Source organism: Microplitis mediator, chromosome 5, assembly GCF_029852145.1.
Source record: "Microplitis mediator isolate UGA2020A chromosome 5, iyMicMedi2.1, whole genome shotgun sequence".
NCBI lineage: Eukaryota > Metazoa > Arthropoda > Insecta > Hymenoptera > Braconidae > Microplitis > Microplitis mediator.
Window position 1 is genome coordinate 3,125,402 of NC_079973.1, and position 16,932 is coordinate 3,142,333.

The window sequence follows — 16,932 nt, forward strand, 5'->3', positions numbered from 1 at the left end:
TAATTAATACCGATAAGTTTGAATGATTGATGTGTTTTAAACGCAGCTGTCCAAATTCATTAGTTAAACTACACTGTATATTTTGAGTGTTGATATATATTGTATAAATATAAGTTTATATTAGCATAATCGTTTTACTGTAAGACCAAGAAATAATATTATCGACATTTAATGCACTATATAGAAAACAGCTCACGTGTTCCTGGACACACAGTCTTATCATTTGAATTACAAATTTCTCGGGACAGTACTCTGATGTTAATTAACGAGATAAATGAGACTCGTTACCAGAGAATAATAAGCGATAAGTAACTATATGACGCGATTATTCCTTTTGTTTTTTTTTACAGGCTTTCAATGCCGTCTTTTAAAAAAAACAATGTTCATTTCAAAATTATTAATATTTATTCGGTTTTTAAATTCTTTAGTGACCCACATTTTTTAATTGTCAGCAGGTTCATTGAAATCTTTTTTTATTACTGTTGTTATATCGTTTTAATGTTGATAATTATATATAAATAACCTTTGATCTTTCCGATAATCAAAAAATCTAAATGATAATATTTATATTTATATTTATTGATAACAAATTAAAAAAAAATAATTTTCTAAGAATTATTTTTGACCTTCTTATCATTTGGTTATTTAATAATTATGATATAAATATAAACTCTTACCGAAAGCATGCGAGATGAATGTTGGAATACGTAATTAAGGGTTGAAAATGTATCAGCAGTCATTTTAATTATTAATTAATTAGGCAATTAAATGATAAAATGGAAAATAACACAAACTGTGAGTGAAAAAATGAATGTAATACTCAGTAAAAATTATAAAAGTATAAAAGTATAAAAAGGGTTCTGTACTGTATGAAATCTCAGTGAGAACTGAACCGTACGTGACTTTATCCCGCGTTATTATTTGAATTTCAGGGTTGCAAATAAGAGCAATAAGATTTCTTTGACGCAGCCTCCAACTCTTTTTCCCCACTATTTATTTTTTTAAAACTACTACTGCTACATATCTATATATATACATACATATATTTATAAATAAATATATAAATATGTGTACTGCACTCCCTTGATATCCGGAGTACCTCGAAAACGGAGGTTGACCTCGGATACGAGACGGCGCCACGGATGCTATTGAACTTCCGTATTGCTTTTATTGTTAGATCATTTTTTAAAGCTCAGTAATGATCGATGATAAATGATCAATGATCTTATTATATATCGGGTTTATTTTCCACCGCAAATTTAATTTATTTTAAGTGGACTTGAACTTTATCTGAGCTTTTCATTTTTTATTTAATTAAAATATATATATATATGTATTTTTTTTTTAAATGAAAACAACAGGCGTTAATTTTATTTCGTCATAATATTTACTGATGCAATCGGTCATTGAGCACATTGGCATTTAACGTCTTTTTTTTTTTTTTATTATGATTATTATTTTTTTTTCTGAGAGAACATCAAACATTTGTATAAAAATGAGATAATCTACTGATTTTATTGTCAATAATCAATTATTTTATGCGCAGTAATCAGTTACAAAATTTGATAAGTAAATTATATATTTTTTTTTAACTTTAATTTAATTTAATAAAATATTTTACGTGACAAATTTAGTTGTCAAAAAAATTATGATACTGAAGTTAGGATACAATTTAAAATTTTTGAATTTTTTTTCAACTGATTAGAGACAAAAAAAAAAATCTAAAAATATGCACTTGTAGGAAATGAAAAAAACTACAGGTGGAATTTTTTGAAATATTTTTATTTTTATAATTTATCATTTTTAAATAAATTCAAAAACTATTAGACGATACACCAGAAGAAAAAAAATATTTGAAAAAATTGCACCTGTAGTTTTTTAAATTTTCTACATGTGCATATTTTTAGTTTTTTTTTTCTTCAAATTTAATTGTTAAAAAAAAAATCCAAAAATTTTGAATTGTCTGCTAACTTCAGGATCATTAAAAAATTAATGTAATTTATTAATTTAATAGATTAAATAATTATTAATTATATTTTGTAATGGAAAAATTACTCCGAATTATTTGTTATCGACATTAAGCGGAAAATTTTAAGCGAAATTGTATAAGAATTATTTTTAAAAAGTATAATTTTTTGGCGGGGATTACTCGCGATTTGAATTTTAACGTCAGTCTAAAATTATTTGTTTTTGTAAAAAAAAAAAGTGGTCAAGTTTCTTAAATGTCATGCAATAAAAATTAATTTTCTTGTTTTGTTGTTATGATTATTTTTTTTTTTGCTAAATGTTTATTGAAACTGACGCATAATTAAAAAATGTTAATGGCAAAATTGTTATTGCTTATAAATTCCGTCTCGAATATAAATAGCCGGTTTTAAAATCGCTAGTTGTTTCAGTGATAGCGATCAAAATATGGCTATGAGCCGATCGAGACGAGAAAAAAATACTCCCACACAGTAACTATTTAGTTATTTATTCTGATGATACTTTTTATCTCCATCAAAAACAATTAGCCAAGAAAATTTTATTATTTTAAAAAACGTATTTTTATTTTTCTTCACCTAAAATAAACAAATCTTATCTTACAGATATTGTTTATCATTTTACACACTTTTTACTCAATAATCAAAACTTCTAGAAAATTATACACCTGCGGCAATTAATGAATTTCGTTTTTTCAAATAAATTAAATCGTTTTTTACCTTAGACCTTTGCTTAAGATACTTCGATATCTTATTTATCGGATTCGGTAATTTGACTTTTGGCATTTTTGCCAAAGTTCTCGAAAATTTACTACGCTCCGTTTCCTCTTCTCTTGTCATTTCGGAAAAAAATTTCTTTCTAAAAACGTTACGCGCAATAACTATTTACGTAAAACTGCCGGTCAATGAGTTTTATTTAACCGAAAATAAATACAGACGTCACTGAAGTGAAAGTTTATTATTTTAAATAATTCTTCACTAATGTAAATGTCAAACATAAAAATAATCTTTCGCAATAAAATCAAAGACCGATGAAAAAAAAATTTTTGAAACTCCGCCTGTGTATTTTAAATTACACAAGTGTAAATAATTGATTATCTTTGTTAAATATTTATTATTAATAATTAATTATCGACGAGCTTCACTTCTTCAAGACTAAAGTCGTACTGAGTTTTAAATTTAAACACAGTGTTTTTATATTACTCAGTCCGGCTAGTGGATTAGCTTCAATTTATCGTCGACTACGCAGCGTTTATCGCGCAGCACATGCTTTATTTTCATCATGATCTTCATAGATCTCTTTCTTAATTCAAATTTTCATTTAAATTTTATTTTTTTAAAAACTTTCACTATTACTATTATTTTTATTATTTAAAAAAACCCGCGAAAATTTGAATTTTCCGCCATATTAAGTTTGAAAATATTAATAACAACAGACAAAGACTTTCTAATAATCGATTATTCTCTAAAATATACACATGTATTGTGATAGATTAATATAAAAGTCTATTAATTTAAATGCGGAGGTCATAATGCCGCGGGATATTAAATAAAAAACCGCGAATGCAAATTATAAACAAAACGAAAAAAAAACTTGGCATTCATAAGTATCTAAAGAATTGTCAACAACAAAACTAAATTTTTTTTTATCCCTATTTATAAATATTATTTTTATTTGAAAATATTTGTGGGCTGACATAAAAATTAATAAAAAAAATAACGTTTACTAAAATATCTCGAAAAATTTCCGAGCGTGAGATTAAGGACTTAAAATAAAGCCGAGGAAAATAAAACGTCATGCATTTAAATTTGGATGTAAAGAAGAAAAAGTTTCCACTGAGTACTCGATTTAGTTGGATTTGTCTTAAAATATATTTACGCATGCTATTTAATATTTAATTGAAATGTGCGCTTGTGAAGGAAACACAAATAATAAATTTAAATTAAACAGAAAAATGGTTTTTTTTATATGAAAATTGAGACGATGTTTATTGAAGCTGATCAGAGCGTGTAATTTACATGTTTATGAGACAAGTGACGTCTTTGAGTGCACGTACTCATGCTTTCAAGTATGATCAAAGTGTCATGGTATTGATTGGTGTACTTGTGTGCGGTATTAGTATTAGTATTAGTATTAGTATATTAGTTATTGTAATGGTAGTGGTTATAATCAACAGAGTTGATATTAAGTTTACGTAGAGTACCAGTACCAGTACACCGAGGTTGTGCTGGTATTACACAATATAAATGCATTAACGGTAATACTGAAATGTTAATACTACTATCGTAATATTGCTGCTGCGTATATTGATATGAATTTGTTACAATTCATTTATCTATTTAATAGCTATATAAAAATTATGCTTAAGGGCATTCTGAGACAGTGTCTCCCACTATTTTAAAATGTTAAATGACTTTCAACTGTAATGACCGTATGCAAATTTTATTAATTAATTAAAAAGAAAGTAACTAACGCATTAGGGGGTAACGGTAAAAGATTTTCAATTAAATTTAATTCACGGGCACTGGAAACCTAAAATAGAGTCTTTAGCGTTTTTTGAAACCTTAGTAGAAGGCTAGAAATTTCGTATTTTCAAAAATTCTAATTCGTCTCCAAGAAAAATTGTTTTAAAATTATCATTTACTTTACGAGTACAACAAAGATAGTCCCGTTTATTTTTCTGAGTGTGAGAAAGAGGTCCGGTAGCGTATTCCCTTAACTGAAAGACTACAACTCAGTTACAATTTCGCCGAGAAATAGATTTGAATAAAAATTACCTGCGATTGTTGTCAATTAGGAATTAAACATTTGGTAAAAAAACTTAAGTAAAATCTTCAAGTCAATATAATTTGAAATGTCAATTTGTAGGGTAAAATTTATTTACTAAATTTCGTTTAACTCCTAATTAACAACTGTAAGTAATTTTTTAAAAATCTATTCCTAGACGAAATTAATGCTTTGATTTTTTAAAATAATTAATTAGTTAAATTTTAATACGGCCATGACAGTTGAAAATCATTGAATATTTTTAAAAAGTGGGGGAGGGCACTGTCTAAGAATGTCACAACAAAATTTGCTAAATAAATTTTATCCCACAAAATTTTGAATTTTGAATTTTAATTTGACATGAAGAATTTACTGAAATTTGTTTTCCAAATTTTGTTTTACTCCTAATTGATAACAACTGCAATTTTTTTTTAATCCATCTCGGCGAAATTGTAACTGAGTTGTCCTTCTTTTAATTAGTACTGTAACTTTTTTTAATTAATTAATAAAATTTTAAAACCGTTGACAGTTCAAGGTCATTGGATATTTTTAAAAAGTGCGGGAGGTATTGTCTAAAAATGTCCTTAGTGACAGTAACACATCTATATATACACTGTTCAAAATTTTTTCAATTTTCAAGAACAATTTCTATGGAAAATCAGTAAAATTTATCAACTTTGCCTAAATATCAATTTTTTCATCCATAAAAAAATCATAGCATAATTTTTAATGAAGATAAAATTTGACTATTAATAAAAATTTTGAATTTGACTTTAAAAAATTCAAAAATAGTACTGAATTTTTATTTTTTTAATCTTCATTCATTTTTCATAGTCGTGAGTTTACTTAAGGTTTTAAAAATAAGTATAGAAAAAACATTTAAAAAGAATTTTATGTTTATGACATTTATGACTTTGAAATTTCAAATAAAATATATAAATAAATTAATTTATAGTCACATTTACATTTAATATCTCTGATTTTAATTTGCTAATAACTTTAAGTAATTTGCTTTTAATTGAAAGGAAAATTTTAAACATTGTATGTTATTATATATTTATCGCATTTTAAATCACGATTCAATTACTACCCAGTAGGATTAATCGAGTAGCGAACTATAAATACTTTTTTATAAGTAATAATTAAAAATCAGTACTTGGGATGAATATAAACGAAATGTGTCTGTGTTAAAGATAAAAATATCAGATAGACAAGAGAAAAAAACAATAAATATTGGCGCGGTGCCAAATTGTGTGTGCTACATAAAATGAGTTGTCCATTCTCTGGCCTTGTGAATTTATTTATTAATGGATGAATATTTTGTTGTGCAGAAAATACCCGCGTGATAAATAATAAAAATATTTATAAGTAACATGAGCATGTAATGTTTTAAGATAAATAAATTATCAGTTTATTGGCCTAAATGACAGCTTCCGCGGTGGGAAGTCGAGGGTCGCTATTAGTTTTATCGATTTTACGATATTTATTTAGTCGCAAATTTATATCAATAAAAATTAAGTGGTTAATTTCAATGAGTAATTTTTTTATTAAATTAACTCGGAAATAAAGACGGAATTTTATTATCCTGGAACCGGTCCAAAAATAAATTACGTGGGGAGCAAGTTCTCTATCAGCCGATAACTTTTTATTTAAAAGTTTGCGTCACATCCACCAGCTGCGGTTGTGATAGTTTTTTTCCTTTAAGTTTTAGCTACAGATTAAGAGGGAGAAAGAATGCAAGTGCAAGTGCAAGTGCAAGCGGAAGTGAGGTAGCAGATGATGCAGACAATAAATAGAAGTAGATGATTTCAGTAGTAAGTTTTGTGGTGAGAATCTTGGAACAGATTGTATTGACACAACTGCCAGCGAATAAAACGAGAACGGAGACAAGTAAAGGTATCCCGCGATTCACGATTTCAATATAAACGCAGCTGTATAGATTCCCCAGCTCTGCTAGTGGTTTATTTCGAACCACTTGCTATTAAATTGTCTATTTAATTCTCAATTTACTGAGACCTATAAGCCTGATAAACTTGAATTGCTCGTAATTGCCCGATTAATGTCAACGCCAGGTATTTTATTGTTGAATGTTTTGTTGCTGTTGTTGTTGTAATTGTTTTGTGTATAATTTAAAAAAATATGAGAACACAATAGAGCTGAATTTAATGGAATAAGATAAGACTAGGAGACAACAACAAGTGCACCCTGGGGCTCAGTGTCTGACAGTGTCACATTAATCTCAAGGCCGTTCGACATTAAGAGAGTACGGGGTACCTCTGGATCCTGGGGCTGTTCTTCCGCCGAGGTGCTTGAAGTCTTCAGTATACTGTAGAGCTTTACGTACGGAGCCTTGATCAGCTGAATACGTCATTACCAATTACACATCATCGTAATACTCAATTTAGATTTTTTAAATTATTTAAAAATTAATAGTCATATTTATTTGAATTACTAATTGCTTTGTATATCATGAGATATTTTATCAGCAGATAGTGTGGGCACGGAGCCAAAAAAATGTTTTTTAAAACTCACCTCCCATGACTCACGAGTCAACTCGGTTATCTCATCACCGTCACGTGTCGCTTTATTTTCTTCAGCTGATTCACCGGGTTCGCCTTCCTGCGGCGACACTTCTGGCGACAGATCGGTGTCTGTTTCGAACAGAATGTACCCACGTTCGATCCAATAGTTTTCGTCCAATTCTCCATACAAACTCGGCACCCATACGTGGATAAATCTGTACAAGTCATCCACTCTGTAAAGAAAAATAATTTAATTTTTATATTTAAATTACACTGATATAAGATTATGGTTCTGATAAATCTATTTATAGCTGATACCTGCGATTAAAAAACGGTAATGCACGATTTCCCAAGTCTACTAGATAAGGTAAATAAAATAAATCAAAAACTCTAGTAATTACAGTTGTTATTCTGTCCATATTTAATATAAATTTATTTTAAGTGTCACGTAGATAATTAAATAGTAAGTTAAAAATAATATGTATATATTTCCACGTATATTTAGATAGTGATATAAAAGATATAGATTTTAAAAATTAGATTTCGTAGAAATTACTCCGGAATAAAATATTTATCTGGTCAAAGTATCAAATCGACGCAATAAGTCACTAGATTACGTAGGAGTAGACTCTATACTAAGACTATATTTACATTTTTTATATATATGTTTTTGTTGTAACTGTAGAAAAATCACGTGGTCAGAGACCATGTGCTCGGACATGTGATAAAGCGCGTAATTTATTTAAACGACAATCTAACTGTTTATATTATTTCAGGAATGGAAAATAAATATTATTTACTGAAGACTGAATGATTATTTGATAAATAAATCGTTATTTGTATTTTTTATTATTTCATTCACGATAGCCTTTAAATATTGATAAGTTTTAATTAATCAGATGGTACTGAATAAAAAAAAAAAAATAAATAAAATTTTTAATTATGCGTAAATTAACTCCTTATTATTTTTTGTGTCGTATTAAAATTAATATAAATATTTGCTGTTAAATATATATGAGTTTTATAAATATTAAGACGATGTGATGTAACTTGGATGATCCACAATTTTTTTTATCTCGAGTAGGTGGTATTTTATTTTTTAAAAATAATTACCGAGTGAATTCACATTTTTTTATCTCTTATCATTTGGCTGCGTATTTTTTATCTCTATTATCTGTAATTATTAAAGTAGTTAAAAATTAAATTGTCTCAAGTGCTCCATAAAAAGCTTCTTTTTAGTGAAAAAATACGTCGGGAATTTTGTTTTTTCTTTTTAAGTAAAAAGAACACGTGCTACAAGACGATCAAAATTCATTTTTCGATACAATCGCGGTTTTTTTTAAATATCTCATGAAATATGCAGATTAAAGAAAAAAATCATAGGAACAATCTTGTAGGAAATTGAATTCTTGACAAAAAAGGTCGTATTCATTTTTTTTATAAAATGTGTATTTATGAAGATATTTTTAAAAAAAACTTTTTTAGATCTGATGAATTGAGCGTTTTAAGGATTACAAATTTTGAAAATAACATTTTTCTAAGTATATAGAAACTACAACAAGCATTAATGATTGATATGTTACGAGTTACGAAGTTGTCTATATTTAAGAAAAAACGATATTTTATTTTTGACATTCGTTATCCTTAAAATGCTCAATTGATAAGATCTAAAAAAGTTTTTTTAAAATATCTTCATAAATACACATTTTATAAAAAAAATGAACATGACCTTTTTTGTCAAGAATTTAATTTCCTACAAAATTGTTCCTATGATTTTTTCCTTTAATCTGCATATTTCATGAGATATTTAAAAAAAAACGCGATTGTTTCGGAAAATAAACTTTGATCGTCCTGCGGCACGTGTTCTTTTTACTTAAAAAGAAAAAACCCAATTCCCCACGCATTTTTTCACTACAAAGAAGCTTTTGATGGGTTGCCTGAGAAAATTTAATTTTTAACGACCACCCTAATAATTATTGTAAAAAAAAAATTTTAAATAGACCGCGGGTTAAAAGTAAACAAAAAAAATATTTTACTGATAATTGAAATTAAATCTCGAGTACAATGATCTGTTGCATAATAAATTACGTTTTTATTGTACTATATGACCTCGTAATACTAAAAAATATGATGCGATTCAATAAGAATAACTGGATCCTTTCTCTCTGGTTGTTATTTCCCGGATATGAAATAGGGAAATATGATACAAGTATTTTTCATTCTTTTTGTATGAATGAACATCGACATATATATTAAGTAAATGGATTGATGTCAATATAATATAAATATAAAGTATGGAATGAGAATAAAAATGAAGATAAAAAAATATAATAACTTTACCTGTTGCGTGGGACACTAAACCAGTACTCGGGTCTGAGTTTTTTCTTTCCGTAGCTCATTATAGGGGTGGATCGAGGTATTTTCTTGTCCTTCGGTCTGCCAGTTCGTAATCTCAGGTACAGTGGTGGATCCTCGCAGCTTCGTGCTGGTCTTGGGATCAATTCTGCCGTGAAAAATGATTTATTAGTTCCAGTAAAGTATATACTACAATTATATCAATTGTTCATTAATTATTTTATTATTTATTATTAATTAAGTAGGTTGAGATTGAAATTCAAATTAAAGTTTATATTCACACCATTCAAAGTCCTCACAGAGAAAGCTTTAGTACTTTTAAATATTAAACACTTGACGCATGCTTAGGATTTTTAGTGACAACTGTAAGGTAAGATTTATATATAAGTTTTTTTTTTTTTTTACCAGTAAATTGTAAGACAGTATAATATAAATTTATGGTAGAGAAGCTGTGAAATTATTTGCAGGAACAACGGCGACAGAAATAAAATAACTTGGAAGCTTTACTCATTAAGGGCATTCTCTGACAGTCTCTCCCCTTCACTTTTAAAAATATGCAATGACTTTTAACTGTCATAACTGTATTAAAATTTTATTAATTAATTAAATAAAATTAAAACCTGTAAGTCAGTTGTAAACACACTTGACAGACAGACATTGTTGAATTTTATTTTATCATTCATTTATTAATTTGAATGGTATTTGAGAGAAATCTACACTGTTAAAAATAATTTGAAAATTACAATACAAAAGGAATTGAATTTTCATAACTAGATATTTGAATTGTATTTTCAATGAAAAAAGCTTTAAATTTAATATACGTAATTTAATAATCGAGCTGGTATTCAAAATTAAGAAAAAAAATATGAATTTTAATAAACGTACTTAAAATTTATACTTGATATTTAAATTTTAAAAGCAAATATTGAAAATTCTAAAACATATGTTGAATTTTAACAATTCTATTTGAAATTTCATAATACTTATTTGAAAATTAAAAAAAAAAGTATTTGAATATCCAAAGTGTTAATTTGAAAATTCAAAAACGTGTATTTTAAATTCTATATGAAATTAGTAATGAAATTTCAAGCACAAATGTATGTGTTTATTGCGTTATATACAATCTTTGAAAATTCAAACAATTTTTTTTTACAGAGTAGATTTGAAAAAAAATTACTTACAGTTGTCATCAATTAGGAGTCAAACAAAATTTGTTAAATAAATTTTAGGCTACAAAATTTAAAAATTTGAATTATAAAATTGATATCAAAATTTTACTGAAATTTATTTAACAATTTTCGTTTAGCTCCCAATTGATGTCAATTGTAAGTAATTTTTTAAAAATCTACACTTTACAAAATTGGGAATGATTACAGATTTTATTTCGATTCAAATTCACTCCGTCGGAGTTTCGGAGTTTAAAAAAAATCAGTCTGCAAAAGGAGTAAATAAGGAGTGATTTCGGAGTGATCTGGATTTTATTTCAATCTGTATTCACTCCGATTCAGAGTTTTGATGTTGAAATAAACTCCCCTTAGAGTAAATTTCACTCCGAGGGAATTAAATAAATAAACATCTGCTCCGTATTTACTCCGCTAATTTTGTAAATCTATTTCTCAGAAATCGCAACTACGTTGCACTTTTTTCAATTCATACTTCAATTTTTCTTTAATTAATTGATAAAATGTCATCCGCTTGACAGTTAAGTCATTGAAAATTTTTAAAAAGTGAGGGCACTGAGAATGACCTTAAGCTTCTGACAGATTTTTTTTTTACTTTTCAAAGGGAAGCACAAAAGCAGTGATAATGATATGAGCAAGAGTGCACGGAAATTTTTTCTTTTCATAATTATTATTATCAAATTTTATAATAATAGGAGAGAGAGAGAGAGAGAGTAGAAGAAGAAGAAGTAAAATAATTAGAAGAAGAAGAAAGCAAGCTAATACAGTATGAACCTACCGAGACCTTCAAGTTCGGGATAATTAGGTGCTTGGACTAGAGGATAAAAAGAAATAGATGAATATTAAACTGTATTAGTATGACTGTTATTTAAAAAACGTATTGTTTAAATGATATATATTTAAATAACGACGAAGTCTGTGCAGCCACTGCGACAGTATTTTATCTAATGATGATCGAAATCCACCTGCGGCTCTAAAATACTAATTATCACTATAATAATTAATTATAATTGATAAGTTAACTCGTCCCGAGATGATGCGATGCGTCAAATGTATTTATATTTACTAATAATAATAAATAATTAATTAGATGGTTAAAGTTTGCGAGTTTTGATTTTAAATTTTCAGTACTGCCGCAATAGCTTTGCTGCCTGAACTTGAATTATAAAATATCGGTATTAAGTTTTGAATATAATTATTATTTTTTTTTTTAAATGCTTACTGTCAAAGCTAACAAATAGTTCAGGCATATCGTCGACGGAAACCATGCTACGATAATCCAATCGCGGTGGTGCTGTTGAAGTTTTATTTCCCCGGGTGCTGTCGACGCTGCTGCTGCCTGACGAGGTCAAAGGCTGCTGTCGAATGAACGTACCCACCGAGGAACGCCTGCAAGGTAATTACAATAGTTTAGTCTTTAGTTTACATTGCTTAACTAATGAGTGTATACATATAGAGAAAGACAGAAAGAGAGAGAGAGAGAGAGAGAAGAGAAGAGTTGCAGTTGCAGTTTAATTAAATAACAACGATAAGAACAATAACATTTATAGCAGGAAATTAACATTCAATAGATGCATGAGCCATTAAATTATAATTTTTTAATGATAATTAATAATAAATAATAATAATTGTTATTATTATTAAGGGGGAAAGGGGTCTGAGATACAAAAAAAAAGAGGATACTTTTGTGATTTTTTTTTCTGAGTTTTTTGATTGCAGCTTTACCAAAAATTCAAAAATGAATACTTTGTTTATTCATGGTGGCCACAGATTTTTGAGATTGAAATTCCCTGACTTTTCCAGGTATTCCAGTCAAACAATTTAAAAATTCCCTGACTATGTGCAGTAATATTAAGTCATTGGAAATATTTATTTAATTTAAAATAAAATGGTATAAGTCAGTTTAATCAATAATTAATCATTGTCGTTAAATGAAGCTTTTTTTATTATTTGTCAGTGTTCATTGTTTTTTTTTTATTTATTAGATGAATAATTTTTTATTTTTTATTTGAAATCCATGTTTTTATATAACTTACTCTAATAAAATATAAATAAATTTTTCATTTTCACTAGGATAAATTTCACAAATAAGAATATTTCATAGAATATTAATAAAGTATTAATGAAGTACGCGAATAATAAATATAGTGAAACTTATTAGTTCATTACTTATGTATACATTTAATGTTTTTAGTTTTTTAACTTGTCAATATGGATGTTAAGAGCTTGAAGATCCTGGCGATTGGTTTCTACTAAGACTTTTTTTTTCTAACAGCCTTGATAATTCTAACTGCTTCGTTTTTTCGCTATTGGAATCAATTTCTACTAATTTTTTTTCAAGATGGTTTTACAACCGCATTCGCGTCACTTTTTCAACAGTTTTGACAGAAAACTAAATTTGGAGGATTTTTTCAGTCAAAAGAAAGAAAGTGAAAATTTTTCCAGCTTTGTGCCGAAATTCCCTGACTTTTCCAGTATATTTATAATTCCCTGACATTTCCAGGTTTTTCAGCAATGTGGCCACCATTATTCCTTCGTTCAAATCCAAGATAAACTTATGTACTAAAAAAATCTTTTTGTTTTTTTTATTTCAGATTAGGCAGTCATGAGTTATCCTGCCCACGGCATGGAGACTTTTTTTTGAGCTGACTCGTCTCTCCCCACTACCACTGGCTTATTTTTCAATATTTTTTTCCGAAAATTTAGTAGAATATTCTTGGAATGATGCTTAACAATGTTACAAATTTTAAAAATTTTAATAACGAACGTACTCTGAAAAAAAAATCACAAAAATTCTTTTTTTTTGTATCTCAGTACCTTTCCCCCTTAAACGATAATTTGTGTTGGTGTTTTATTTTAGTGTTCTGTTGTCGGTTGTAAGCTCAAGGCGTCTTGATCATCAGGATGTCACTGAAGAGTTTTACAATTGACCTAAAAGCTATAGGACAAGTGGACGGTCATCGACAAGGACATGATGCCACGACAATAAACATGTAAGGGAATTTAATAGTCACTGGATTAAATTACGAGTAAAGCAGTTTTGTATTATGAATAATTGTTTTATTTACTGTGGAATTGACTGTAATTGATTACTCAAAATTTTTTTTTTAATGTTAAAGGGTAGAGTTTGTAATTAACTTGTAGACAGATGATTTAAAAAAAATAAAGTAAAAAATACTTTAGGCGAACACTAGCAGGAGCCGCGGACTACAGAATTTATAAAAAATAAACGGACTGTTTAAAAAAGTTTTTTTTTTTTTAATTGAACTTTGTAACAAATAATGAACAACAAGCGTTAGGTCATTGGATAACGTCGTGGACTTGATGAATCAGGACCAGACTCACCCAATGAAACTTGCGGGACCTGGTGAAAATTGTGAATTGGTTGAGTCCTGGGAGAGTGAAGAGGCGGTAAGTGGGGGCGTACCTCCAGGCCTACCGCCTCCGCCGCTCTCTTCACTTGGTGTTTTAGCAAACAGCCCCGAGCTAAAGTCACTCACCAGGTTGATCGGCGAGCTTTACATTATCATCCATCACCGCCACCATTTACATATTTGTTGTTAGTTAAGTTGTTAATAACCCAGTTAATAGTATGCATTTAAAACGCCGAGCAATAAATATATATTAAATAAATAGTAACAATTTAAATAAATAAATAAATTAATTAATTGATAAATCTCTAGATGATCAGTTTGTCAATCTTCCAAGTTATAAATATGCACTATTGAGCGCACGCTCCATTGTCCTTTAATAAGTCTAAATAATTATAATTATTATGCGACAAGCTCAGCTATTAATCAATAAATTTATTTATTTTCTATCACAGCTATTATTTTTAACAACATTCTTCTATATAAATAATAGCCCAGTCTATTTAACGATTAATTTTTTTGTTGCCAAAGCCGCTTTATTTTAAAAAAATATTTAATGAGGAAGTGTCGATAAACCGATCGAGATTTTACAAATAATTAAACAGCTCGATTTAAAGTCACGCATCGAAGCAAATTTTCAAATTTTAAAATGCAAAAAAAAGTTTTGGCCAAGTAAATTATTTCAACTTTGCGCATTTTGTAAATTTTGCCAAATTAATTATTAATTTAAAACGTCAATACTCATTGTCATTTAGAGCTGAATTTGTTACAATTGAATTATTAATTAGAGTAATTAGTAAATCAATAACTCACCTTGAGAATACTTTACTGAATACCGATGAGTGATGACTGTCGGCGCTGTTAGGAAGGCTGGGTACTTTTTCAGCGGGTTTGCTGGTGTCTTCGTCTTTGCTGTCACCAGTGAGACCCTCCATCCAGGACAATGGGTACGACAGCCTCTTCAGCATCTACGTCAGAGTAAAAATGTCAAGACACTTTTCATAAAAGAAAAAAAAATAACAGAGCCCAAGCAGTTAAATTATTAAATGAGTACTTTGTTTCTACGAGTCTCTTGTTTGTCCTCGTCTTTGTGCTCTTCGTCTTTCTCCGGCTCCTCGGCGTTGCTGTCCAAGCTGAAGGATACAGAACTGGCCTTCTTTCTGCCGCCGCCATTTACTACCGACAGGACGTCCAGAGCACTCCCGGATGAGACGTTGGTAGGGGCGATCGTTATCGGTGGCACCCAATCTGTAGATAAAACTATGTCCGCGTCCGAATATTTTTTTTTTGATGGGATAGGTTGCACTACGGGAAGTGGGGGATTGGGTTCACGAATGTCGATACCAGAATCATAGCACGACAGTTTGACTAGAGATCCGTCTTCGCCCTCGGGAACGGCATTCGGCTTTGCTGGCTCCGGTTGACTCTGTAATAAAACATATATTTTTTTAGTCACGGGAGTTAAATAATTAGCATTTAATGCAGCTTATCAACTTCCGAAACTATAAGTGTCTGCTTGTTCAGGACGGGCTTTACTTAATACCAACTACCCTCTGGATTTAATTGTCAGTTGTAAATTAATTATATTCAATTTCTGGTACTGTTCCTGGCAAGCCCACAGCCTCTAACTAACCAATCACGAAACACTAAATTTACAGCTCGTTACTATTCTCCATAGCTCTTGTAACTCAGTATTGAGAGAACCCGGTCCTCAAGCAGAAGCAGACTGATGTTAAAGTGCCGGCAGACAAATTATTATTTAAAAATAACGAATTTTAAATTTAGTAGATTTTTAAAATTTAAAATGAATAAATCCATTTATAATTAATTAATTTAAGTATTCATTAAATCGATTTATGTTAAAGCGCATTAAATATTTAAATGGAAAATTACTTTGTCGGAATTAATAGAATCTTGTTGCTCATCGTCGACGGAAAATGAGCATCTGTCTTTGCTGGGAACGGCCCAGTGGTGGTCCAGCATAGAACGCCTGCGTTCCTCGAGTGTCCTGCTCGCTTGCCCGACACCAAGTTCCTTATCAGCATTTTCATCTAATTTATCTTTATCTGTATCCTTATTTTCTTTATCTTTATCTTTATCCTTATCTTTGTCTTTAGCAGTCGCTCCTTCTTCCTGCAATTAAACATAAATTATTCATCGTCGTACCACTTTACAATTAATGCTACGGAAATTTAAACCAGTACTTGAATTTGTACTGCCGTACAACCGGGATAAAAATTAAACCAACGTACAATTTGTAAATTCGTAGGAGTGACGAGGTCTCGTTCAAAAGCCTTTGGAAATGCGTCACCTTCTCTCTCGGCGCAGCTACAGACACTTTCGTTGTCATCGCCAGCAAGTTCGGAGAAGTTATCGTCTTTGCCAGGCGATAAACATTTCCGGCCGTCACTTCTCTCGGGTTTCTTCATGTAGTAAATTTCTGGTTTCTTGTCTGTACTCATGGCATCTGTATGACTGACCCGCATGTGGGCAATGTCATAATAAATCGCTGCGTTAACTACAAACTCCATGGGCGCTATCACACCGTAAGACTCGGCTCCGTGTTCAATGACCAGCGGGTCGGAAACATTGGGATCAAACATGACGGCGTTTGGAGTGACCAATAAAACACCTCCGACTACACCCTATTAAAATAAAAATATAAAAGTTAATTATCGCAGCATAGCCAGGCTATTGATTTATCTGTTTTAGTTCGGCTTTTTTTTTTTTTTTGAGGACTTTGTTGTTAATTTT

The 16,932-nt window shown here is 29.4% G+C and overlaps 1 protein-coding gene across 13 annotated transcripts in view; it reads right to left on the reverse strand.

The window, feature by feature from the left end:
- The window catches only part of LOC130668957 (TLD domain-containing protein 2), an 89,860-nt gene that overhangs the window by 6,087 nt on the left and 66,841 nt on the right, over nucleotides 1-16,932 (reverse strand). For 6 of the 13 annotated variants that reach the window (XM_057471550.1, XM_057471548.1, XM_057471547.1 and 3 more), the window contains 9 exons: nucleotides 16,431-16,823; nucleotides 16,072-16,311; nucleotides 15,233-15,604; nucleotides 14,992-15,146; nucleotides 14,153-14,323; nucleotides 12,030-12,196; nucleotides 9,612-9,774; nucleotides 7,282-7,504; nucleotides 7,024-7,107 (listed from right to left, as the gene is read on the reverse strand). In XM_057471550.1, the coding sequence (XP_057327533.1) occupies nucleotides 7,024-7,107; nucleotides 7,282-7,504; nucleotides 9,612-9,774; nucleotides 12,030-12,196; nucleotides 14,153-14,323; nucleotides 14,992-15,146; nucleotides 15,233-15,604; nucleotides 16,072-16,311; nucleotides 16,431-16,823 (1,968 nt within the window). Of the gene's footprint in view, nucleotides 1-677; nucleotides 821-2,702; nucleotides 3,150-7,023; nucleotides 7,108-7,281; nucleotides 7,505-7,589; nucleotides 7,760-9,611; nucleotides 9,775-12,029; nucleotides 12,197-14,152; nucleotides 14,324-14,991; nucleotides 15,147-15,232; nucleotides 15,605-16,071; nucleotides 16,312-16,430; nucleotides 16,824-16,932 lie in introns of those variants that run through there. The other 7 variants (XM_057471544.1, XM_057471545.1, XM_057471543.1 and 4 more) reach the window with 7 other exon arrangements.